Source organism: Puma concolor, chromosome B1 (assembly GCF_028749965.1).
Source record: "Puma concolor isolate L17-30 chromosome B1, mPumCon1.1.hap2, whole genome shotgun sequence".
Classification (NCBI taxonomy): Eukaryota; Metazoa; Chordata; class Mammalia; order Carnivora; family Felidae; genus Puma; species Puma concolor.
Window position 1 is genome coordinate 147148851 of NC_141670.1, and position 26133 is coordinate 147174983.

Sequence of the window (26133 nt, forward strand, 5' to 3'; positions counted from 1 at the left end):
GGTAGCTGGGTGGCACCATTTTCACCACTCCTGCGCATGCGTGTATGCACCTATGAGCACAGCAACAATCCACCCCAGAAGGCTAGCAATGCCATCTAGTGGAGAGCAGAGCCATTACACTGAGCCCCGCCCAACTGGGCCAACTTGGCTCTTCAGGAACACAAGTCTCACCGCCGGCTTAGTTTATGGACTATAAAGTGCTACATAGACTGACTTCTAGGGGAAAACCAAGAAATTTCAGTCCTACTTCAATCTGTTAGCAGGTCCATCTATTCAATTTTCTTTCTTTCTTTTTTTCTCTTTTACACTTCTTTTCATTTTCTTGAATACAGAAAGAGAAAAAATTCATTTTTACTTTCAATTTTTATTAAAAATATTTTTCCTTAATTTTTATTACTATATTTTTTACTTTTGTGTAAATTTTTTCAAATTCTATTTTACTTCCGTCATTTTATTTTAGTCTACTTCAGTGTAGTCACTCTTTCAAATTTTCAAACAATTTCCTTTTTTTCTTTCTGTTTCTCTTTTCTCTTTTTCATTTCTCTTTTTCTCAAATGCAGAAAGAGAAAAACTTAATTTTTACTTTCAATTTCTATTAAAAATATTTTTCTTTAATTTTTTTACTATATTTTTTGTTTTATGTAATTTTTTTCAATTTCTACTTTACTTCCGTCATTTTATTTTAGTCTACTACAGTGTATTCACTTTTTTAGATTTTCAAACGATTTCCTTTTTTCTTTTTTATCTTTTTTCTCTTTTTTGTTTCTTTTCTTTTCTTGAATACAGAAAAAGAAAAAAATATCTATTTTTAATTTTTATTAAAAATATTTTTCTTTAATTGTTTTCTACTATATTCTTTACTTTTATGTATATTTTTTCAAATTCTATTTTACTCCCATCATGTCATTTCAGTCTGCTTCAGTGTATTCCTTTTTTTCAAATTCTCAAATGATTTCCTTTTTTTTCTTCCCCCCGCTTTTTTTCTCTGTCAAACCACTTTCAACACCCAGACCAAAACACACCTAAGGTCTAGCATCATTTATTTGATTTGTGTGTGTGTGTGTGTGTGTTTGATTTTTTAATTTTAATATTTTTTAATTTTAATATTTTTTAATTTCAATTTTTCTACCTCATTAATTCATTTTCTCCCTTCAAAATGACAAAACGAAGGAATTTACCCCAAAAGAAAGAGCATGAAGAAACGACAACCAGGGATTTAACCAACACAGATACAAGCAAGATGTCTGCACCAGAATTTAGAATCAAAATAATAAGAATACTAGCTGGAGTTGAAAATAGATTAGAATCCCTTTCTGCAGAGATAAAAGAAGTAAAAAATAGCCAGAACGAAATTAAAAATGCTATAACTGAGCTGCAATCACGGATGGATGCAATGGCAGCAAGGATGGACGAGGCAGAACAGAGAATCAGCGATATAGAGGACAAACTTATAGAGAATACAGAAGCAGAAAAAAAAAGAGGGAGATTAGGGCAAAAGAGCACCATTTAAGAATTAGGGAAATCAGTGACTCATTAAAAAGGAACAACATCAGAATCACAAGGGTCCCAGAAGAGGAAGAGAGAGAAATAGGGGTAGAAGGGTTATGTGATCAAATCAGAGAGGAAAACTTTCCTAACCTGGGGAAAGACACAGACATCAAAATCCAGGAAGCACAGAGGACTCCCATTAGATTCAACAAAAACTGACCATCAACAGGGCATATCATAGTCAAATTCACAAAATACTTAGGCAAGGAGAGAATCATGAAAGCAGCACAGGAAAAAAAGTCCCTAACCTACAAGGGAAGACAGATCAGGTTTGCAGCAGACCTATCCACAGAAACTTGGCAGGCCAGAAAGGAGTGGCAGGATATATTCAATGTGCTGAATCAGAAAAATATGCAGCCAAGAATTCTTTAGCCAGCAAGGCTGTCATTCAAACTAGAAGGAGAGATCAAAAGTTTCCCAGACAAACAAAAATTAAAGGAGTTTGTCACCACTAACCCAGCCCTGCAAGAAATTTTAATGGGGACTCTCTGAGGGGGGAAAATATGAAAAAATATATATATATACATATATATATATGTATATATATATATATGTATATATAGATGTATATATATATATATATACATATATATATGTATATATATATATGTATATATAGATATATACATCTATATATACATATATATATATATATATATATATATATATATATATATATATCAAAAGCAACAAAGATTAGAAAGGACCAGAGAACACCACCAGAAACTCCAACTCTACAAGCATGATAATGGAAATAAATTCATATCTTTCAGTATTCATTCTAAATGTCATTGGACTCAATGCTCCAATCAAAAGACCTAGGGTAACAGAATGGATAAGAAAACAAGATCCATCTATATGCTGTTTACAGGAGACCCACTTTAGACCTAAAGACACCTTCAGATTGAAAATAAGGGGATGGAGAACCATCTATCATGCTAATGGTCAACAAAAGAAAGCCAGAGTAGCCACACTTATATCAGACAATCTAGACTTTAAAATAAAGACTGTATCAAGAGATGCAGAAGGGCATAATATCATAATCAAGGGGTCTATCCACCAAGAAGACCTAACAATTATAAACATTTATGCGCCAAATTTGGGGTACCCAAATACATAAATCAGTTAATCACAAACATAAAGAAACTCATCGATAGTAATACCATAATAGTAGGAGACTTCAACACCCCACTCACAGCAATGGACGGATCATCTAATCAAAAAATCAACAAGGAAACAATGGCTTTGAATGACACACTGGACCAGATGGACTTAACAGATATATTCAGAACATTTCATCCTAAAGCAGCAAAATATACATTCTTCTCCAGTGCACATGGAACGTTCTCCAGAATAGACCATATACTGGGACACAAATCAGCCCTAAGTAAATACAAAAAGATCGAGATCATACCATGCATATTTTCTGACCACAACGCTTTGAAACTCAAAATCAACCACAAGAAAAAATTTGGAAAGGTAACAAATACTTGAAGACTGAAGAACATCCTACTAAAGAATGAATGGGCTAACCAAGAAGTTAAAGAGGAAATTAAAAAGTATATGGAAGTCAATGAAAATGATAACACCACAACCCAAAACCTCTGGGATGTGGCAAAGGTGGTCATAAGAGGAAAGTATATAGCAATCCAGGCCTTCCTAAAAAAGGAAGAAAGATCTCAGATACACAACCTAAATTTATGCCTTAAGGAGCTGGAAAGAGAACAGCAAATTAAACCCAAAACCAGCAGAAGACAGGAAATAATAAAGATTAGAGCAGAAATTAATGCTATCAACACCAAAAAAACAGTAGAACAGATCAATGAAACCAGAAGCTGGTTCTTTGAAAGAAGTAACAAAATTGATAAACCACTAGCCAGTTTGATCAAAAAGAAAAAGTAAAGGACCCAAATAAATAAAATCAAGAATGAAAGAGGAGAGGTCACAACCAACACAGCAGAAATAAAAACAATAATAAGAGAATATTATGAGCAATTATATGCCAATAAAATGGACAATCTGGAAGAAATGGACAAATTCCTAGAAACATATACACTACCAAGACTGCAACAGGAAGAAATCAAAAATTTGGACAGTCCCAAAACCAATAAGGAAATCAAATTAGTAATAAAAAATCTGCCAAAAAACAAGAGTCCAGGGCTAGATGGCTTTCCAGGGGAATTCTACCAAACATTTAAGGAAAAGTTAACACCTATTCTCTTGAAGCTGTTCCAAAAAATAGAAATGGAAGGAAAACTCCCAAACTTTTTCTATGAAGCCAACATTACCATGATTCCAAAACCAGAGACCCCACTAAAAAGGAGAACTAGAGACCAATTTCCCTGATGAACATGGATGCAAAAATCCTCAACAAGATACTAGCCAACTGGCTCCAACAATACATTAAAAAAAGTATTCACTACGACCAAGTGGGATTTACACCTGGGATGCAGGGCTGGTTCAATATCCACAAAACAATTAATGTGATTCATCACATCACTGAAAGAAAGGACAAGAACCATAAGACCCTCTCAATAGATTCAGAGAAAGCATTTGACAAAATACAGCATCCTTTCTTGATAAAAACCCTCAAGAAACTAGGGATAGAAGGAGCATACCTCGAGATGATAAAAGCCATATATGAATGGCCCAACGCTAAAATCATCCTCAATGGGGAAAAACTGACAGCTTTCCCCCTAAGGTCAGGAACAAGACAGGGATGTCCACTCTCACCACTGTTATTCAACATAGTATTGGAAATCTTAGCCTCTTCAATCAGACAACACAAAGAAATAAAAGGCATCCAAATAGGCCAGGAGGAGATCAAACTTCCACTCTTCACAGATGACATGATAGTCTATATGGAAAACCGAAAATATGCCACCAAAAAACTGCTAGAATTGATTCATGAATTCAGCAAAGTTGCAGGATATAAAATCAATGCACAGAAATCGGTTGCATTCCCATACTCCAAAAATGAAGCGACAGAAAGAGAAGTCAAGGAATCGATCCCATTTACAGTTGCACAAAAAACCACAAAATACCTAGGAATAAATCTAACCAAGTAGGTGAAAAATCTTTACGCTGAAACTATAGAAAGCTTATGAAAGAAATTGAAGACACAAAAAAAATGGAAAAAGATTCCATGCTCCTGGATAGGAAGAACAAATATTGTTAAAATGTCAATACTACCCAAAGCAATCTACATATTCAATGCAATCCCTACCAAAATAACACCAGCATTCTTTACAGAGCTAGAACAAATAATCCTAAAATTTGTATGGAACCAAAAAAGACCCCAAATAGCCAAAGCAATCTTGAAAAAGAAAACCAAAGCAGAAGGCATAACAATCCCAGACTTCGAGCTATACTACAAAACTGTAATCATCAAGACAGTATGGTACTGGCACAAGAACAGACACTCAGATCAATGGAACAGAATAGAGAACCCAGAAATGGACCCACAAACATATGGCCAACTAATCTTTGACAAAGCAGTAAAGAATATCCAATGGAATAAAGACAGTCTCTTTAGCAAGTGCTGCTGGGAAAACCGGACAGCGACATGCAGAAGAATGAACGTGGACCACTTTCTTACACCATATACAAAAATAAACTCAAAGTGGACGAAGGACCTCAATGCAAGACAGGAAGCCATCAAAATCCTCGAGGAGAAAGCAGGCAAAAATCTCTTTGATCTTGGCCGCAGCAACTTCTTACTCAACACGTCTCCGGAGGCAAGGGAAACAAAAGCAAAAATGAACTACTGGGACCTCATCAAAATAAAAAGCTTCTGCATAGCGAAGGAAACAATCAGCAAAACTAAAAGGCAACCGACATAATGGGAGAAGTTATTTGCAAATGACATATCAGATAAAGGGTTAGTATCCAAAATCTATAAAGAACTTATCAAACTCAACACCCAAAAGACAAATAATCCAGTGAAGAAATGGGCAAAAGACATGAATAGACCCTTCTCCAAAGAAGACATCCAGATGGCCAACCAACACATGAAAAAATGCTTAACGTCACTCATCATCAGGGAAATACAAATCAAAACCACAATGAGATACCACCTTACACCTATCAGAATGGCTAACATTAACAACTCAGGCAACAACAGATGTTGGTGAGGATGCGGAGAAAGAGGATGCCTTTTGCATTGTTGGTGGGAATGCAAGCTGGTGCAGCCACTCTGGAAACCAGTATGGAGGCTCCTCAAAAAACTAAAAATAGAACTACCCTACGACCCAGCAATTGCACTAGTAGGCATTTATCCAAGGGATACAGGTGTGCTGTTTCGAAGGGACACATGCACCCCCATGTTTACAGCAGCACTATCAACAATAGCCAAAGTATGGAAAGAGCCCAAATGGCCATCGATGGATGAATGGATAAAGAAGATGTGGCATATATATACCATGGAGTATTACATGGCAATCAAAAAGAATGAAATCTTGCCATTTGCAACTATGTGGATGGAACTGGAGGGTATTATGCTAAGTGAAATTAGTCAGAGAAAGACACAAATCATAGGACTTCAGTCATATGAGGACTTTAAGAGACAAAACAGATGAACATAAGGGAAGGGAAACAAAAATAATATAAAAACAGGGAGGGGAACAAAACAGAAGAGACTCATAAATATGGAGAACAAACTGAGGGTTACTGGAGGGGTTGTTGGAGGGGGGTGGGCTAAATGGTTAAGGGGCACTAAGGAATCTACTCCTGAAATCATTGTTGCACTATATGCTAACTAATTTGGATGTAATTTAAAAAAATAAAAAATAAAATTAAAAAAAAAAAAACCTAAAAAAAGAAGTCAGATGCTTAACAAACTGAGCCACCCAGGTGCCCCAAGAGAGCACTTTATATATTCTGTATATTCATAAGTTAACAGATATATGCTTTGCAAATATTTTCATCTGGTCTATGGCCTATCTTTTCATTCCTTTAACAGAACACAAGTTTTACATTTTGATAAAGTCTAGTTTATTAAGTTCTTGTTTCATATCTGTTAGTAGTCCAATTTTTCAGCACCCAGAATCATACCTTCCTGTGCTACTTTGTCTTCCCACCTTGTCAAAACTCAGATATTGATAGAGGTCTGGACTTTGAATTTCTTTGCTTGATCTGATGATTCCAATAATATACTGCCTTGTTTATTGCAGCTTTATAATTAAGTCTTTTTTTAAATTGTTTTTATTAAGGTATAATTGACCTCTAACATTATATTAGTTTCAGGTGTTCAACATGATTTGATATTTATATATATTACAAAATGATCACCACAACAAATCTAATTAAATCCATCACTATACAGTTACATTTTTTTTTTCTTGTGATGAGGACTTTGTTTTTGAGAAGGAAAGAGAGAGAGACATTTGGGGAGGGGAAGGTGGAGACAGAGAAAGAATCTTAAGCAGGTTCCACTCCCGGCACAGAGCCCAACGCAGGGTTGGATCTCATGACCTGAGCTGAAATCAAGAGTCAGACACTTAACCAACTGAGTCACCCAGGTACCCCAAGAGATGAAAAGTTTAAGATATACTCTCTTAGTGACTTTCAAATAAGCAATATAGTATTATTAATTTTAGTACATGTTGTACATTATATCCCCATGACTTACTTATTTTATAACTGGAAGTTTGTACCTTTTGATTTTAAGATTTTTGATTAATCTTCAAATTGGGTGGTGTTAATCTTCCAACTGTGTTGCTCATTTTCAAAGTTATTTCAACCATTTTTTAAATTTTTTTAAAATTTACATCAAAGTTAGCTACATTATAGTGCAATAATGATTTCAGGAATAGACTCCTCAGTGCCCCTTACCCATTTAGCCCATCCCCCACCCACAACTCCTCCAGCAACCCTGTTTGTTCTCTAAGAGTCTCTTCTGTTTTGTCCCCCTCCCTGTTTTTATATTCTTTTTGCTTCCTTTCCCTTCTGTTCATCTGTTTTGTCTCTTAAATTCCACATGAGTGAAGTCATGATATTTGTTTTTCTGTGACTAATTTCGTGTTCTGACTATTCTAAGTATTTTGCATATCCGTATAAATTTGCCCATCAGTTTGTCAACTGCTACAAAAAAGTATGATGGGATTTTAATTGGGACTGCCATGAATCTACAAATCAATGTAAAGATGACTACATCTTAACAACATTTAGTCTCCTGATACATGGACATTGTATATTGACCCACTTATTTAGCTTTTATTTAATTTATTTTAGGAATGTTCTGCAGTATTCGATGTATAGATTTTTCGCATCTTTTGTCAAATTTATGCCTAAAGATTTCATTTTTGGATGTTATCTTAGTGTTTTTATTTCAATACCTGATTTTTGATGCTAATAAATGACAATTGCATTTTGCATATTAATCTTGTATACTCCAATCTTGCTAAAAATCACATCACTATTAGTTTTCTTTTTCTAGATTCCATTGGATTTTATACATAGACAGTCATATTATCTGCTTTTTACTTTCTTTCTCTTGCCTTATGGTGCTGCTTAGACTCTCCGATACAATGTTAAATAGACATAATAGGAGTGGACATCCTTGACATCTTCCTGATCGTAGGAGGTAAATGCTCAATTTTTCATGATCAACTCTGATGACTGTAAATTTTTCAGATGTGCCCCTTATCACCTTCAGGATATTCCCTTTACCATTAGTTATATGACAGCTTTTTATCAGGAATCAATGATAGTCTTATCAACTATTTTATCTGTATATAATGAGTTAATCATATGGTTTTTCATGTTTAGTTTGTTAACGTGATTAAATACATCGTTCGATTTTCTAATGTTAAAGCAATGTTGCATTCCTCGAATAAAACCCTTTATTTCATGATGAATGATCCCTTTTCTATATTGTTGGATTTTGTTAGATTTTGATCATATTTTTTACATTGATGTTCATGAAAGATACCGGTCTATGGTTTTCCTTCTTTGTAATGTCTTTTGTAATGCCTGGTTTTTGATATCAGGGTAATGGTGGCCTCATATAATGAGTTCAGGAGTACTCCTTCTTTTTTAGCATTTTTTGTTTCCTCAAATATTTGGTAGAATTCACCAGCAAAGCCATCTGAACATGGAACTTTATTTGTGGAATGGATTTTAAGTACAAAATCAATTTTTTAATAGAATTCTTCACATTATCTACTTCTTGAGTGGGCCTTGGTAGTATGTGTCTTTCAAGAAAGTCATTTATTTCATAAAACTTGTCACATCACTTGCCATAAAGTTGTTCAAAATATTCCCTTTTATCCTTTTAATAGCCTTAGAATCTATAGTGGTGTTACCTCTCATTCCTGATACTGGTAATTTGTATCTTTTTTTCTTTTTTTTTGCCTTGATCAAACTAGCTTGTGTTTCATTTATTTTCCTCATCATTTCTGATTTCTATGTTCTTTCTTGTCCTTCCTTTGTCTTTAACTTGCTCTTTTTTCTAGTACGTTAAGGTGGAAACTGAGATTATTGATTTGGCACCTTTCGTCTTTTCTAAGATAGGTATGTAGTGCTATATATTTCCCCCAACTACTATTTAGCAGCAACCATAAATTCTGATATGCTGTGTCTTCATAAAAAGTTAAAAAAATGTTCTAACTTCCCTTCAATTTTCTGATCTGATGCATGTGTTACTTAGAAGTGTGTTATTTAGTTTCTAAATATTTGGGAACGTTCCAGATATTTTTCTGTTAGTGATTTTTAATTTAATTCCACTGTGGTCAAGGAAAACACTTTAGGCAACATGAATCCTTTATATTTGAGATTTGTTTTATGACCTAGAATATGCTATTTTTTTGGTAAATGTTCTATGTAAACTTGAAAAAAAGGTGTGTATGCTGTTTGCTGGGATAGTGTTTTACACATGTCAATTAGGTCAAATTGGATGATACTGTACTTCAAATCTCCATACTCACTGATTTTCTGTCTATTTGTTCTTTCAATTATTGACAGAGAGGTACTAAAATGTATGATGATAATTTTGGATTTGTCTATTTTTCTTGTAATTCTATTAGTTTTTACTGAAGGTTTCTTTTTAGGTATATAAGTGATTAAGACATTTCTTTTTTTAAGTTTACTTATTTTCAGAGAGAGAAAAAGAGAGAGAGAGAGAGAGAGAGAGAGAGAGAGAGACCATGAGCAGGTGACGGGCAGAGAGAGAAGGAGAGAGAGAATCTCAAGCAGGCTCCCCACTGTTGGCACAGAGCCCAACATGGGGCTCGATCCCAAGAACCATAAAATCACCACCTGAACTGAAATCAAGAGTTGGCCACTTAACCAACTGAGCCACCCAGGCACCCCAAGACTGTTATTTCCTTTTGATAAACAGATCCCTTTATTACTGGGGAATGACCTTCTTTATCCCTGGTGATATTCATTGCTCTGAAATATACTTTGCCTGATATTGACAAAATCACTCCAACTTTCTTTTAATTAGTATTAGCATGGCATATCTTTTCCATTGTTTTGCTTGTAACTTCTCTGTGTCTTTATACTTGAAGTGTGTTTTTTGTATGCAGCATATAGTTTGCTCTTACTTTTATCCAATCTGACAACCTCTGACATTTTATAGGGTTATTTACAACATTATGTCATTAAACTTATCATCTTGCTATGTGTTTTCATTGTTGTCTTTGCCCCTTTATTCTTCCTTCCTTTGGAATAATTGAATATTTTTAGTGATTCCATTTTATCTCCTTTTTTTATTAGCTATAACTATTGTGTTTTTTAGTGGTTGCTTGTGGTTCCATAGTATATACCTTGAATTTATCTCAATCTACCCTCAAGTGATATATCACTTCCCATATAAGAATCTAACATTAATATCCTACCATTTCTTCTCTCCCAATGTTTGTGTTACTGTTGTAGATTTTACTTATATACGTTACAAATCACATATTCCATGGTTTTTGTTTTTGATTAAACATCAATTATATTCTAAGATGATTTGAATGATAAGAAAAATATCATCTATATTTACTCATGTAGCTACCATTTCCAGGGCTCTTTATTCCTTTGGATAGATACATATTTTCATCTGGTATCATTTCCTACTGTCTGAAGGACTTCCTTTAACATTTTTTGGTAGTATGTGTCTGCTGGTGATTGTTTTCAGCTCTTTCTGGGTTCTCCCCTCCCTAAATTTCTGGAAAAATACTTTGTTTTGCCTTTGTTTTAAAAGATATTGTTACTGAGGATAGAATTCATGATTGACAGGTTTTCTTTTAATACTTTAAAGACCAAGCTACTCCCTTGTCTTCTAGTTTACATTGTTTCTAGCAAGAAATTTGCTTCCTTCTTTGTGTTCTTCTCTATGTAATGCGATTTTTCTCTCTCGTTACTTTTGATACTTTTTCTATCATACTGGTTTTGAACAATTTGATTATGGTGTTCTTTGGTATAGTTTTCTTCCTATTGCATAGGCTTAGACTTTGTTGAGATTCTTAATTTTTTTTTTTTTAACGTTTATTTATTTTTGAGACAGAGAGAGACAGAGCATGAACGGGGGAGGGGCAGAGAGAGACAGAGGCACAGAATCGGAAGCAGGCTCCAGGCTCTGAGCCATCAGCCCAGAGCCCCACGTGGGGCTCCCACTCACGGACCGTGAGATCGTGACCTGAGCCGAAGTTGGACGCTTAACCGACTGAGCCACCCAGGCGCCCCTGTTGAGCTTCTTAGATGTGTAGGTTTATAGTTGTCATCAAATTTGTGCATATGTATGTGTGTGCTTTATTCTGAAATCTGAGTCACTTATGAAAGGATATTTAATTCTTATTCATGTAAAGCTCCATAAGAATCCCACTTCCCAGGGCACCGGTGTGGCTCAGTCAGCTAAGCATCTGACTCTTGGTTTCAGCTCAGGTCATAATCTCGCATCAGGATCTATGCTGACAGCACAGAAATTCCTTAGGATTCTCTCTCTCCCCCTCTCTCTCTCTGCCCCTCCCCCACTAGCACTGTCTCTGTCTCCCTCAAATAAATAAATAAACTTTTAAAGAAAAGAATCCCACTTCCCTCCCTCCTATAATTTAAAATCATCTGTAACATCTAGCTTCCATAATAACTGCAATAAATAAAAAAAGAAGGGGCCGTGTAGCACAGTAGCTTTTAACCATCTCAGTCAAGAAATGTCTCACAAAAGTCACTTCCCCTCACAATCCAGCTGAAGGTAGTCACATGGCCCCAGTGTAACTGCTCTGAGAAGCTGGGAAATGATGGGAGCATGTAGATATTGGAGAACTTTTCCTGCCACAGAAAAGGCAACTCTGAAATAGAGAATAACAGAATTAAAATAATTTCAGAGGGTGTGGGTTGGGAAGCGTTCTCTGAGGCAGTGTGGCATTTAAGCTAAGACCTGACGGTTGGAAAGAAGTCAGCTCTAGTATGTGTGACAGATAATCAATATAGTTAAGAGGTCAGAGGCTAAAGCCATATTCAATTAATAAAATATTCCATGCAGAATTGTTCTGAACACTCAAACACAGAACTGGGCTTTCTTCTCCCTAGAGAAAGAGGGAAAATGTTATAACAAAGGTCAAGTCAAAATTTGGAAATCATTTAGAAATAAATAGAATAAAGGGCTCTACAACCATGAAGAAGTCTAGGGTGATGAAAATTTCCCACTCTGGTCAAGAACACGAAAAATACAATAATAAGTATTCTGCATACATATGTTGCATAACCTCTTAAGAAAAGCAATTATGGCAAAGACTTTTTTCTCCAAATGAGGAATTAAGATTTAGGAAATACATATATCTATATGCTAATTAATTAGGTCAATCTCCCCATTTTGATGCCTACTAATTATTAGAAAAGTTGATCTTTGTTAAATCTACACACTAGACTTTAACTCTTCTTACTCACTCCCTCCAGATTCAATCCTTTATTCCAATATTTTATTCTAATATCTCTTTTTAATCCCCTTACATAAACTGGAAGATGTTGATATTCAAAGATGTCACATTCAATAGCTGAAAAATGATTTTAGAAAATGATGGATAAGATGGAATAAGTCTTCTCCTTCTACCTAATCATTTTGTTTTAGAAATAAATGAAAAGTACACTTTAGAAAGCAAGAAAACACGAGATGAGCAAACATCTCCCTTGGTATGTGCCTTGAAATCTCCATTGTAGGACAGTGATGGCAGCTGAAAGGACAACATCATTGCTTCTGCCGGCATTGTTCTGCTACTTACTACCTCCCTGATCACATAAATTACTCAGTTCTTTTACTGTCCTTCACTACAAACCACAGATTGAAAGGCATAGCACCTACCGGTAAGAGTTGTTGTAAGCATCATACAAGTTACCATATATAAAGCACTTTATAATTTCTCTTTTCTTGCTTTAGTTAGAAAAAATTGCTTCCGAATTTTTAAAGATCATTATTATACCTTTTTTTTAACACTATAGGCTGATACATACTCTACAAATGACATAACTTTTAATATAATACCACTTTAATTTTTTTTTTTTTTTCAACATTTATTTATTTTTGGGACAGAGAGAGACAGAGCATGAATGGGGGAGGGGCAGAGAGAGAGGGAGACACAGAATCGGAAACAGGCTCCAGGCTCCGAGCCATCAGCCCAGAGCCTGACGCGGGGCTCGAACTCACGGACCGCGAGATCGTGACCTGGCTGAAGTCGGACGCTTAACCGACTGCGCCACCCAGGCGCCCCTATAATACCACTTTAATAGATATAACTCAATAAAAGCTAAGAGCAAATAATACATGACTAGGAGAAAAAATACATAGAATGTGAATAGCAGACATCTTTCTGGCTTGACAAAATGACCACTTATTGATACTAATAGACTCTGATCACAGTCAGGATGGGAGTAGGGAAACATTGCATGTGGTTGTTTTTATTTCTCTGTGGTTTGAGGGTCAACTACAGGAAAAACAGCCAGGCTGCATGACTATGGACACACGGTTATATCCTGAATACTTCCAATCCTGACGCAAGTTGCAGAGCTCCTGAGCATGAACAGAGGTTTAGCTTGAAACAAACTTATTACCATCAAATAGGGAAGAATTCTATCCCATTTCTTTGGTTTTTATCTAAGTGAGAGGCACGGAAACTATCTATACATTCTGATTCATCCCATGCAAACTTGTCCTGCAGCATCAGAATTATAATTCTAATTCAGAATTTCTTTTACTCAAGATATTTCCCTAATTGTGAATAATAATCCCCAATTTCTAATCATGAGACAACTTGGAATCCAAATTATTAACCAAATGATATAAAATGCAAGGCATGATCAACTCGAATCACCTCATTTTTTTCATTTGCTCATTGTTTCACTGGTTCCTTCTAACAATTTTATTAAGACCGGGACAGGAGACATTAGCTCAACCTACTTCCACATAGCCAACCTACTGCCATGACACAAAGAGTTCCATTTCTTCTGTAAAACATGAAAGCTGATGCTCAGAGCTCACAGAACAAATCAGAAAGTAGTTTAACTATGCCTGCCCCTACCGGTTGAACTTCATGATAATCAAGTCTTTCCCAATCAGTTTTTGCTAGTTCTTTCACAGTAAATAATATAATGTAATTAAAACAGTATAAACAAATGACAACAGAGTGTGAGAAGAAAACAGCTGTTATTTCTATAAACACTAAATCGAATGTTCTGGAAAGGCTCTTGAGAACTAAAATGAATTAGTAAGGATTTAGATATGAACAGGGCAATCATGAAGATTGGGAGATTTTTTAAAACATTTATTTACTTATTTTGAGAGAGAGCTCATACATGCACATAGGTTGGGGGAGGCGATGGGCAGAGAGAGGGAGGGGGAATTCCAAGCAGGCTCCACTCTGTCAGCACGAAGCCTGATGTGGGGCTTGATCCCACAAACAGTGAGATCATGATCTGAGCCGAAATCAAGAGTCAAGGGCTTAACCAACTGAGCCACCCAGGCACCCTGGGAGCTATTTTAAAAAGCAGTAAGAATTTTCACTGAGATAGTTTCACCTCAAACTGAAAATCAGAGGCAATGATTCGCAGGTATTATTAATACCAGAAGATGATTCAAAATTCCAATCAGTAAGTTCCAAAGATCTGTGGACCCACATCAAAAGACTGATGAATAACCGAGTATTTAAATGATTTATGTTATAAAACAATATTTAAGGTAAATATGCATTGTTCTATAATTTTCTACTTTAACCAATTTTTTCTATTCATCAACACACCATATGTCCCAGTATAACGTAGGTTAAGTAATATAGACGAGTCTTCTCATATGTAAAATAAAGAAAACAATCCCTACTCATAAGGCTGCTTTGAGGAGTAGATAAAATTATCCGTATAAAGGAATACTTGCCACATAGTATGATACATTACTCACTAGCTACCACCAATATGCTGGTGAGGGTAACACAATGGTTAAAAGTAATGGCACGAGGAACCAGTCTTCCTTCCATCCCAGCTCAATTACTTATCAACCCGGTGACCTTAGGGGAAGTTACTTAAGCTTTCTGTGCCTCAAATCTTAACACCAGTGAAATGTCCATAATAAGAGCTCCGACTACCCAGGATTAGTATCAGGATTCAATGAAGTAATAAATGTAAAGTTCCTGAGACATAATAAATAAATGCTTAATGTAATAAATTTTAGCCACTCTTATTTTGTATATTATTGGCTTTTCGGCAACATAGAGAATTGTTCTTTCTTAGAGCATCAAGATATTTGTTATTACCACAGTCCCTTTGGTTCATGCTTCTCACTCTCTAGAAGGAACACAGGACGCAAGCAATTTTACTACAGACAGACCAACAGTGCCATCTAGTGGCAATTTTCTGATAAATTCGCCAACAGAGAAAGGTTGCCCTAAACAGGTAAAAATTTCTACAGATATGAATTTAATTTTTTTAATTTGTTTATTTTTGAGAGAGAGAGAGAGATAGATAAAGGTTGTGAGCGCAGGGTAAGGGCAGAAAGAGAGGGGGACAGAGAATTCCCAGCTGGCTCCGCTTTGATAGCAGAGTGGGGTTCGAACTCCTGAACCGTGGTATCATGACCTGAGTGGAAGTCGGATGCTCAACTGACTGAGACGCCCAGGCGCCCCTGCATTTAATTTTTAAAACAAACGAAATCTAATGTTTTAGATTTGTAAATTTGGAAATTTGTGATGTGTTTTTTAATAATTATTTGAATTCAGTACAACTACAGCCGGGAGAAATTTTTAAAAACTACAAACCACAAGAAGAGTGCTTGGCAATTATGGTACAAAGAAGACTGTTTTTTGTTTTTGTTTTTGTTTTTTTTTAATATGAGCCAAACAATTGGGCTTAAACCCACTGCCAAATTTTTTTGTACAGATTTGCAATGCTAATAAATCCGTATGAGAATTAGAAATGTGAATTTTTGGTACAATTCAAATAGCACGATAGTTATATACCAAGGAATTAAGTTATATTGTTGGATAAAGTATAATCAATACCATACAAGGATCTCATGCAATAGCACCATTCACTTTTTACTTTCTGCAAGTCAAAACTTATAGATGAACTCAAAACTACTGTAATCTAGGGGCGCCTGGGTGGCTCAGTCAGTTAAGCATCTGACACCGGCTCAGGTCATGATCTCATGGTTCGTGGGTTCGAGCCCTGTGACAGGCTCGGTGCTGACAGCTCAGAGCCTGGAGCCTGCTTTAGATTCTGTGTCTCCCTCTCTCTCTGCTCCTCCCCCACTCACACTCTGTCTCTCTCTCAAAAATAAATAAACATTTAAAAAAAAAAAAAAAAACCTTCTGTAATCTATACTGTATGGCAGTCCTCACTTCACTCAGTTGAAATACACATGAATTTCACAGCCACAATTTACTTAAATAGCACCAATCGTCCAATAGCACAGTTCAAAGTTCAGTTATCATGGTAAATTAACTGTGAGTAATTATGTAAGAGCTGCTGGCCCTCTGGTTCACAAATCACCGTATAAATAAAGATGAGCATCATGTTCCCTGAGCAACACATTTGACACTTCTTTAAAAGTCCGTTGATGATTGATCACTGCACATTTGTTATTTGGGTCAAACATCAACAGCAAATCATACTTCCTCCTGGTCTCCCGGTGGTCAACTTACAAGACATTTCACAAAAGTAGATAATCAACAGAGGGAATTAACCTGTAAAGGTGACAGGGCAGCAAAAAAATAAAATGTGGTGACACTGGAAGTGAAATGAGATGTGAACAGAAGGTCTGAAAATGGCAACAACAAAGCGAAAATAACAGAAACCTGTGTCCCCAGGAAGGGAAGAGCTATGATTAAGTGCTCCGGTAGGACTCTGATTGAATGGAAACGGGTTGTGCAGGAATGAGGTGACCCTGGAATGTTGACTCTGGGCCCTTCGGAGCAATGTGGATATGCAGCCACAGAAGCTCTAATGAAGGTGGACTGTCTCCCGTACATGAAGAAGGTTCTTATGACACAACGATGACAACATCCCAGAGGAAGTGGCACCAGCATAAACCATCCCATAAAAGAAACTCTCAGAGAGATTTCAGAACCGTGAAAAAACTACGAACCATAAGAAGACTGCTTGGCAAATGATTACAAAGGACGAAATGGAAACTGATCCAAACTTAGAGAGGAATATGCAGTTGAATTCACCAAGGCCCAGGAAAGACACTTGCTCCATATTGTAAGTTACATGATGAGAAGGCAAGCTCCCGTGCAAGCTCCTCTGAACAAGTTTTTTGCAAAGAAATAACACTTTAATTCTCGATGTTTCTAATGTTTTAATTTATAGTGTGCTGAACAAATATTAGCTTCCCTCTTTTTTTGTGTTCCATTTCCCTATATGTTTATGAACCACAGAGAGAGAGTTTTTAATGTTTGGGGAGAACATTTTATTTTTTTTTCAACGTTTATTTATTTTTGGGACAGAGAGAGACAGAGCATGAACGGGGGAGGGGCAGAGAGAGAGGGAGACACAGAATCGGAAACAGGCTCCAGGCTCTGAGCCATCAGCCCAGAGCCCGACGCGGGGCTCGAACTCACGGACCGCGAGATCGTGACCTGGCTGAAGTCGGACGCTTAACCGACTGCGCCACCCAGGCGCCCCAGAACATTTTAAAGGTCAGAGAACGAGGGGCGCCTGGGTGGCTCAGTCGGTTAAGTGTCCAACTTTGGCTGAGGTCATGATCTCACGGTTTATGAGTTTGAGCCCCACATCAGGCTCTGTGCTGACAGCTCATCCTGGAGCTTGCTTCGGATTCTGTGTCTCCCTCTCTCTCTGCCCTTCCCCCACTCACACTCTGTCTCTCTGTGTCTCTCAAAAATGAATAAACGTTAAAAAAATTTTGTTTAAGGGGCGCCTGGGTGGCGCAGTCGGTTAAGCGTCCGACTTCAGCTCAGGTCATGACCTCACAGTTCGTGAGTTCGAGCCCCGCGTCAGGCTCTATGCTGACAGTTCAAAGCCTGGAGTCTGCTTCAGATTCTGTGTCTCCCTCCTTCGCTACCCCTCCCCCACTCTCTCTCTCTCTTTCAAAAATAAATAAACATTAAAAAATATTTCTTTTAATTTTTGTTTAAAAAAATAAAAAAATAGGGGCGCCTGGGTGGCGCAGTCGGTTAAGCGTCCGACTTCAGCCAGGTCACGATCTCGCGGTCAGTGAGTTCGAGCCCCGCGTCGGGCTCTGGGCTGATGGCTCGGAGCCTGGAGCCTGTTTCCGATTCTGTGTCTCCCTCTCTCTCTGCCCTTCCCCCGTTCATGCTCTGTCTCTCTCTGTCCCAAAAATAAATAAAAAACGTTGAAAAAAAAAATTAAAAAAAAAATAAATAAATAAAATAAAAAAATAAAGGTCAGAGAATGACTGTTGTTTTTCCCATTGGGTTTTTAAGGTTGCTTTGCCTGGTTTCAGCGTGCACAGTCATTGTCACGGTCTTGGAGCTATTGTACAAAGTAAGGACTATGTGTAATTTTTGCCTACATTTTTTCTTTATAAGTTTCAGTCATTGCAAGCAGAAGTCATCCAGGCTTTGCCAACTAGCTTTACCTGCTAGTGTAAGAGCTAGTCCCTTCGTGAACATATTTCCTAAACTACTTGCAGTGCCGTGATAGAATGTTGAAAGACGCCCTTTTTCCTCACCAAAGCAGACATATACAAGAGCCTTAGGTACCTGGTAGTGGTAACTGAACCAATATACCACTGACTCGTGGGTCCATATTCAATTGATCAGTTATATCCAAAAGTTCTTCCTGAGAAACATCCTTTGGTTTTAGAATGATCTCACTACGGATCCCTGGAAGAACAACAAACACAGAGAGAGTCATTTGACCAGCAAAGATGTGGTTTTTCAACAACGGTGTCTTACACGGTGCATAAAAAGGTTTCCTCTGCGCCTTGCCTCATTGGAAGGAAAGGACCTTCTACAAAAATGATGTTCAAACCACCACTAAAAGGGATGTCTCAAAGAGTACAGATGTTTTCTCATGATTCACATGCAATTTTTGGCCCAGTATCGTATTGCATTTATTTGTGATAAGCTACTGTTAGGGGATGTGAATCTAGTAAATATGTTAATACCCCTCACCACCATTATTAGGCCAAGTTCAGCAGAGCGAACTGGCCAGGTTTATTATCTGATTAAAGCAAGTATAATAAAAATAGGCCTTTTTTAAAAAAAAATTGAAATACAGCTGACACACAATGTTACACCAGTCTCAGGTATACAACATGGTGATTCGACAAGTATGTTCATTTTGCTAGCTAGGCTAATCACAAGTGTAGCTACAATGGTCACCATACAATGCTATTACAATATCACTGACTACATTCCCTATGCTATACCTAAAAATGGGCCCTTTAATGTTTATTTCCTTTTGAGAGAGCGCCAGTGGGGAGGGGCAGACAGAGGGGGACAGAGGATCTGGAGTGGGCTCTGTGCTGACAGGCTGATGGCACAGAGCCTGATGTGGGCCTCGAATTCACAAACTGCGAGATCATGACCTGAGCCAAAGTCAGACGCTCAACCGACCAAGCCACCAAGGCACCCCTAAAAATGGGCTCTTTAAATGTGCAGTGTTCCTCTGACATATCACCATAGGATCTGAAATCACATCAAATTAATTCAGTAAGAAAGCTGGAGAAAAACATTAAGAAATGAATATAAACTTGGGTAACTCATCTCTAATAGTAATGGTAATAATGGTAAATGTTATTCAAATGGCACTTATTTGGCAATTCTCACTGATAATTACTGCACTTTGAAGGAACACAAGAAGACATGACTTAGTAACAAGAACAACTAAAACGCATCCCCACCTACAGCAGACGCAGCTCTGATCTTCTTCCTGACGTACGTGTGGCTTGCTGGGTTATCACCCACTAAAATGATACTGAGGTGAGGTCTTCTGTTCCCAAGGGAAATCCATGATTCCACACCTCTCTGTATTTCTTTCTGGATTTGTTTGGCCATTTCAGTTCCTGAGATAATGATGGCATCATGTCTGTGGAAAACAAAGAATAAATATAGCACTAAAAAGACAGTAAGGAACATTCAACCACATAATCTTAAGTTACAAGAGTGAACAACACATCTGTGATTCTCCAAGTGAGCAACCTTAAATCAACCCCCAGAAAAGCAGAAGGAAATACATATATTGAAAAGGCTTTCTTGCTCTCCGTGATCTCAAACTTCAAAGTGGTGAATTAATGTTGCTCTTACTGTGTGTTTGTTTTTTAAGGTACCTGATAAAGTATACGATGGTTCTTTCTTCCTGCTCCCCCTGTCCTTTCACTATTGAAAGGCCTGGCGGAAACAGATCTGTATGTAGCACATGATTATTACACAAAACCCCAAATGCAGGTCAATGAATATCGTGAAGAATGGAAAAGGAGGCGGGGGAAGAAGCAGAAGAGAAAAAAGAGAAAAGGAAACCTTACAGCACCTGAATTCTTTCTAGTACCTGTACACTTTTTATTTTCTAATGAGAGCAGGCAACATGAATATCAACCAACACACAAAAAATGCAAATTTCCTGCCCCTTTCAAATAAGTCAACTGTCCTTTCTAAGAGGACATATATATACAGGGGGAGGGGGGGCAGGGGGGCAATGAACTAGATCAAGAATACTCCTTTTCAATCGGGCACCAGTGGTCCAAAGTGTCTATCCAAGTTTGCACCATTTTGACGTGAACATTGTTCTATTAAGAAGTGATGCTGCCTGTTGGTGGGAATGCAAATTGGTGCAGCCACTCTGGAAAGCAGTGTGGAGGTTCCTCAGAAAATTAAAAATAGACCTACCCTATGACCCAGCAATAGCATTGCTAGGAATTTACCCAAGGGATACAGGAGTACTGATGCATAGGGGCACTTGTACCCCAATGTTTATAGCAGCACTCTCAACAATAACCAAATTATGGAAAGAGCCTAAATGTCCATCAACTGATGAATGGATAAAGAAATTGTGGTTTATATACACAATGGAGTACTACAGGGCAATGAGAAAGAAAGAAATATGGCCCTTTGTAGCAACGTGGATGGAACTGGAGAGTGTGATGCTAAATGAAATAAGCCATACAGAGAAAGACAGATACCATATGTTTTCACTCTTATGTGGATCCTGAGAAACTTAACAGAAACCCATGGAGGAGGGGAAGGAAAAAAAAAAAAAAAGAGGTTAGAGTGGGAGAGAGCCAAAGCATAAGAGACTCTTAAAAACTGAGAACAAACTGAGGGTTGATGGGGGGTGGGAGGGCGGGGAGGGTGGGTGATGGGTATTGAGGAGGGCACCTTTTGGGATGAGCACTGGGTGTTGTATGGAAACCAATTTGACAATAAATTTCATGTATTGAAAAAAATAAAAATAAAAATAATTACCTTTTTTGCACCAAAAAAAAAAAAAAAGAAGTGATGCTGCAATGTGATCTATGGATACATACACCAAAGTTGCCTGGGAAGTTTGCTCAAGTTGCAGATTCCCCAACCCATGATTGAGAACACCCTGGAAATCTGCATGTCTGACAAATTCCCACAGGTATTCATGTGCATGACCATGTTCAAAAACTACCTGCTCAATTCAATACAAAAGTATATTTTAAAAATAATCATTACCATAGGTAAACAATTAATTGAGCAAACAAACAGATTAGAGAATACAATTACAACTAGACTTTATAGCTGTAAGTAAACTCAACTTTTGATTCTGACTTGTCTACGTTTCACCAAAAACTTGATAGCTTTCAAGACAAGGAAAATCATGGCAAATTTATTGATCAGTCTTGCTCCACTGTCCTAATTTTATAATAGCTGTATTGAAGTATAACTGACAGGGACGCCTGGGTGGCTCAGTCAGTTAGGCATATGACTCTTGGTGACGCTCACGTCATGATCTCATGGTTCATGGGTTCGAGCCCTGCATTGGCTCTGCATGAGCAGCGCAGAGGCTACTTGGGATTCTCTCTCTCTCTCTCTCTCTCTCTCTCTCTCTCTCTCTCTGCCCTTTCCCTGCTCTCTCTCTCTCAAAATAAATAAATATATTTTTAAAATAATAAAGAAGTATAACTGACATAAAATATATTGTACATATTTAAAGTGTGCAATTTGATGTTTTAATATATGTATATACCTAGGAAACTATCACCATGATCAAGCAAATGAAACTCCTGTAAGAATTCTGGTACTCTTTTCTAAATCTCACCATTCCCCCTGTCCTGGCCATGTCCCTCCTCAATCAACAGGCAACCACTGGTCTGCTTCCTGTCACTATATCTTAGTTTGTATCATCACAAATTTTGTACAAATGAATCATGCACAACATACTCTTTTTTATCCAGCTACTCTCACTCAGCATAATTAAGATTCATTCATGTTGTTGCATGTATCCATAGTTCATTTCTTTTTATTGTTGAGTAGTTTTCCATTGTATGGATATACCAAAATTTGTTTATCCATCCAATTATTGATGGATATTTGGGTTGTTTCCAGCTTTTACTCATGGCAAATAAAGCTGTTATAGACATTCATGTACAAGTCATAGTATGCACAATGAGCAAATACCTAGGAGTAGAATGGCTGGGTCATACAGCAGGTATATCCAAGTCCTTTATCAGAAAAGTGATTTGAAATATTTTCTCCTACTTTGTGCTTTGCCTTTTCATTCTCTTAACTGTGCCTTTGGAAGATCAGCTCTCAATTTTGATGTATTTCCATCAATTTTCCTTTTCCTTTTATGGTGAGGCATATAAGAAATCTTCGCCTAACTTAAGGTCACAAAGGTTTTCTTCAACGTTTCCTTCTAGTTTTATGTGTTCAGGTTATACATTTAGTTCTGTGATTTAGTTTTACTCTTAGTTTGATGGAACTTTATTTATATCAGGATATTGTCAAAGTTTTTTTAATGTGTGTGTATAGAGATAATCATATGACCACATGATTTTTTTTTTTTTTGTTTTAGTCTGTTAATATGATGAATTATATTGATCGATTTTCAAATGTTAAGCCAATCTTGCATTCCTGGGATAAGCCTCACTTGGTCACGATGTGCTTATCCTTTCCAGATATTCAGGATTTTATCTAAAATTTTGTTAAATTTTTTGCTTCTATGTGCATGACAGGTATTTATTTATAGTTTTCTTTTCTTGTAACGTCTTTGTATGATTTTGGTATCAGGGTGATGCTGCCTTTATAAAATGAGTTAGGATATATCCCATCCTCTTCAAATTTCCAGAAGAGTTTCTGCAGAATTGGTATTATTTCTTCCTTAAATGTTTGGTAAATTTCACCCATGAAGCCATCTGGTCCTGGAGCTTTTATTCTGTTAAAGTTTAAGATCAAGTTTAAATGAAGTTAAGATAACATACTTACTTCTGAGTTTAAATGTTATCTTTCAAGATTAGGTAACAAACTTTTTTCACTATTTACTATAAACTTCTAGTGCTCATTTTTTATTAATTCATTTAAGTGATCTTTTAATTCTAAGAGAACGAGGAACTCTTCTATTATAAAATACTAAAGGCTGCAGTAATTCCAGAATGACTCATTTCTAAGAGTCATAAAAATAATAAGTCAATAAATAAATCAATAAATACTTTCCATAAATTAAACTGTGCCAACATATTCACTTAGGGTAAAATACCTAAGCTTATCTGCTGATACACTAGAATTCACTCTTGTAACAAAGAAAATGCATTTGTATTTTAAATTACAAAATCACCTGAGCCCTATGTTACATTTTATAGTATATGAATAGAAACTGCTGCTGCTGACATGTTTTATTAGTTGATTCTCTGTTACAACAATTCGTTCATAGGTTACCGTGAAACTGGCAATCACTGAACATAATCCACGATAATTATGGCTTAGATATTACAAAGCTGTGTGACTCTGAGAGTGTCAGAGTTGACCGTGGCATAAATGGACTCATGACTTCCAAAGACAGACAATCTATATACAGATTAAACTTGACTGCACCATGTTGGGGTCTGAGAGAAGACAGGGCTTACTTTACAGCACAGATGTGCTAAGTGAGTTTGCTAACTATAGCTGACACGTTATAGCCTGGTCTAGTTGGTATTTATGGGTAAATACTCAGAAGACTGCCACCTAATTATAAAAGGAACATTGAGGATTTTTCAGTAGCAGCTGGCTCCGCCTATTGGTTCCCTCAATCCCTGCAGAGCCTGGGCAAGCCTGGATTTGTGGGAGATATGATATAAGGATAAATGAGGCAAGCAGGAATTAGTGGAGACTCAAAGGAAGGATGCCCCTATCAGCCTATATGCTGGAAGAACTGGTAAACACACACATTACCTAGCTCAGTGCAAAAACAAATGAGACTTTTCAGCACGCATACTGTTGAAACATGTTAAATATCAATACTAGTGTGAATTTCAGCCATAGAAGCCCGCAGCTCCTAAGAGTTTCCCTGGCTCAAGTCAATCTCTACCATCCATTATCTGCACCGCAGCCAGAGTGATTTTCCAAATCTAATCATGTCACTTCCTTGGTTAAAACGCCTCACTTACAAGCCCAATGTTTATTGACTTAATAAATACACACTGAAAACCTTTTATCTGCCAGGCACTATTCTAGACACTGGAAATATAAATAACAATGTACAAAACAAACTGCCCACTTTTACAGGAACTACAATCCAGTTGAAGAAGACATAATAAGCAAATTTTTTTAAAAGGCAAATATTTATATCATGTGTGAAAAACAGAGGGAAAGGGCATATCTGGGGGCCAGAGCTGTCATATTATACAGATGGGTTAAGGTGTCTCTTAATTCTGATTAATCTGGTGATATTTCATCATAAATGAAGGAAATGGGTGGCTCAGTCGGTTAAGTGACCAACTCTTGGTTCCAGCTCAGGTCATGATCTCACAGTTTGTGAGTTCGAGCCCCACATCTGGCTCTGCACTGACAGTGTGAAGCCTGCTTGGGATTCTCTCTCTCTCCCTCTCTCTCTCTGCTCCTCCTGCTTTCTTTTTCTCTCAAAATAAATAAACTTAAATTTACAAAAAATGAAGGTGAGCCAGAAGTGGCCGTAACAGGGATAGAAACCGCAGCGGGGGCAATCACCGCGCCTGCTGTCAACCCAGGTATAAAGCATCACCACGAGCCCACCCAATGAGGATGCCTCCTCCATTCCCAGGGGGCTTTAGGGAGCCCTGAGGGGCAAAGCGGCAGGGACACCTCTCTTCAGATGCTGCCAGAGGGCATGGGAATGGAGCTCAGAGGCTGCGAGGAGTGCCTGCTGGAAGAGAGCAGATTTTTCTTTTAAGTACTCTGTACACCCATTGTGGGGCTTGAACCCACAACCCTGAGATCAAGAATCACATGCTCGGGGGTAGGAGTTAAGATGGTGGAGAAGTAGGGGGACCAGGATTTCCCTCGTCCCTCAAACACAGCTGTATTGAGGTTAGAACACTGGGAACGCCCTGGAAATCAATCTGCGGAGTGGCAGAAGGATCTCCACAGGTGGAGGGAGACAGCTTGGCAGAACAGAAGTGCATGTACGTGAAATGGGTGAGATAAAATAGCACAGGCACAGAGGAGGGGAACCCCTTCTGAGGAGGGGCAAAAGGGAGCACAAGAGAAGCTGTGGACTGCGGTCTAGTGTCAGGAGAAGAGGAAACCCTCTCCGGACCAGGCACTGGGGAACGAGAAATACAGTGCATTTCTCCTTTGCAAACTTGTGACAAATGCTGACTTTCTAGGAGTGAAGCCGCTGCCGTGTGTGAACGCCTGGGGAGCAGGGAGCTGGCCCCAGGGTGCGGTAGCGATCTCAGGGGCGCACTGGGAGAGGGCAGTCCCCTCCCTTGAGTACTGTGGGAAGAGGGTTTATTGCCCACCCCCCCGCCCCAACCAGCACAGTCACCGGTCCCCGGCAGGTCCCCGGACCAACTATCAACTGTTTTGTGTTTTTGCCTGTTAGTCTCTCTTTTCTTTTTCTCTATCTCGTTTCTTTCCTTCTCTTCTTTTTTCACTTCTTTTTCTTTCTACCTTTTTCTTGTTTTCCCTTTGGAATCAGGTTCATAGTCTCTGATTTGATTTTTGGTCCATTCTTATTATATATATATTTTTTTCGCTCTTTATCTGTTTTATTTTT

At 37.6% G+C, this 26133-nt stretch overlaps 1 protein-coding gene across 2 annotated transcripts in view; it reads right to left on the reverse strand.

Moving 5' to 3' along the window:
- Positions 1-26133, reverse strand: part of MTHFD2L (methylenetetrahydrofolate dehydrogenase (NADP+ dependent) 2 like) — a 146687-nt gene that overhangs the window by 109231 nt on the left and 11323 nt on the right. For both annotated transcript variants that reach the window (XM_086704849.1, XM_025922385.2), the window contains exons 2-3: positions 19841-20025; positions 18696-18818 (exon numbers count right to left, since the gene is read on the reverse strand). In XM_086704849.1, the coding sequence (XP_086560975.1) occupies positions 18696-18818; positions 19841-20025 (308 nt within the window). The remainder of the gene's footprint in view (positions 1-18695; positions 18819-19840; positions 20026-26133) is intronic.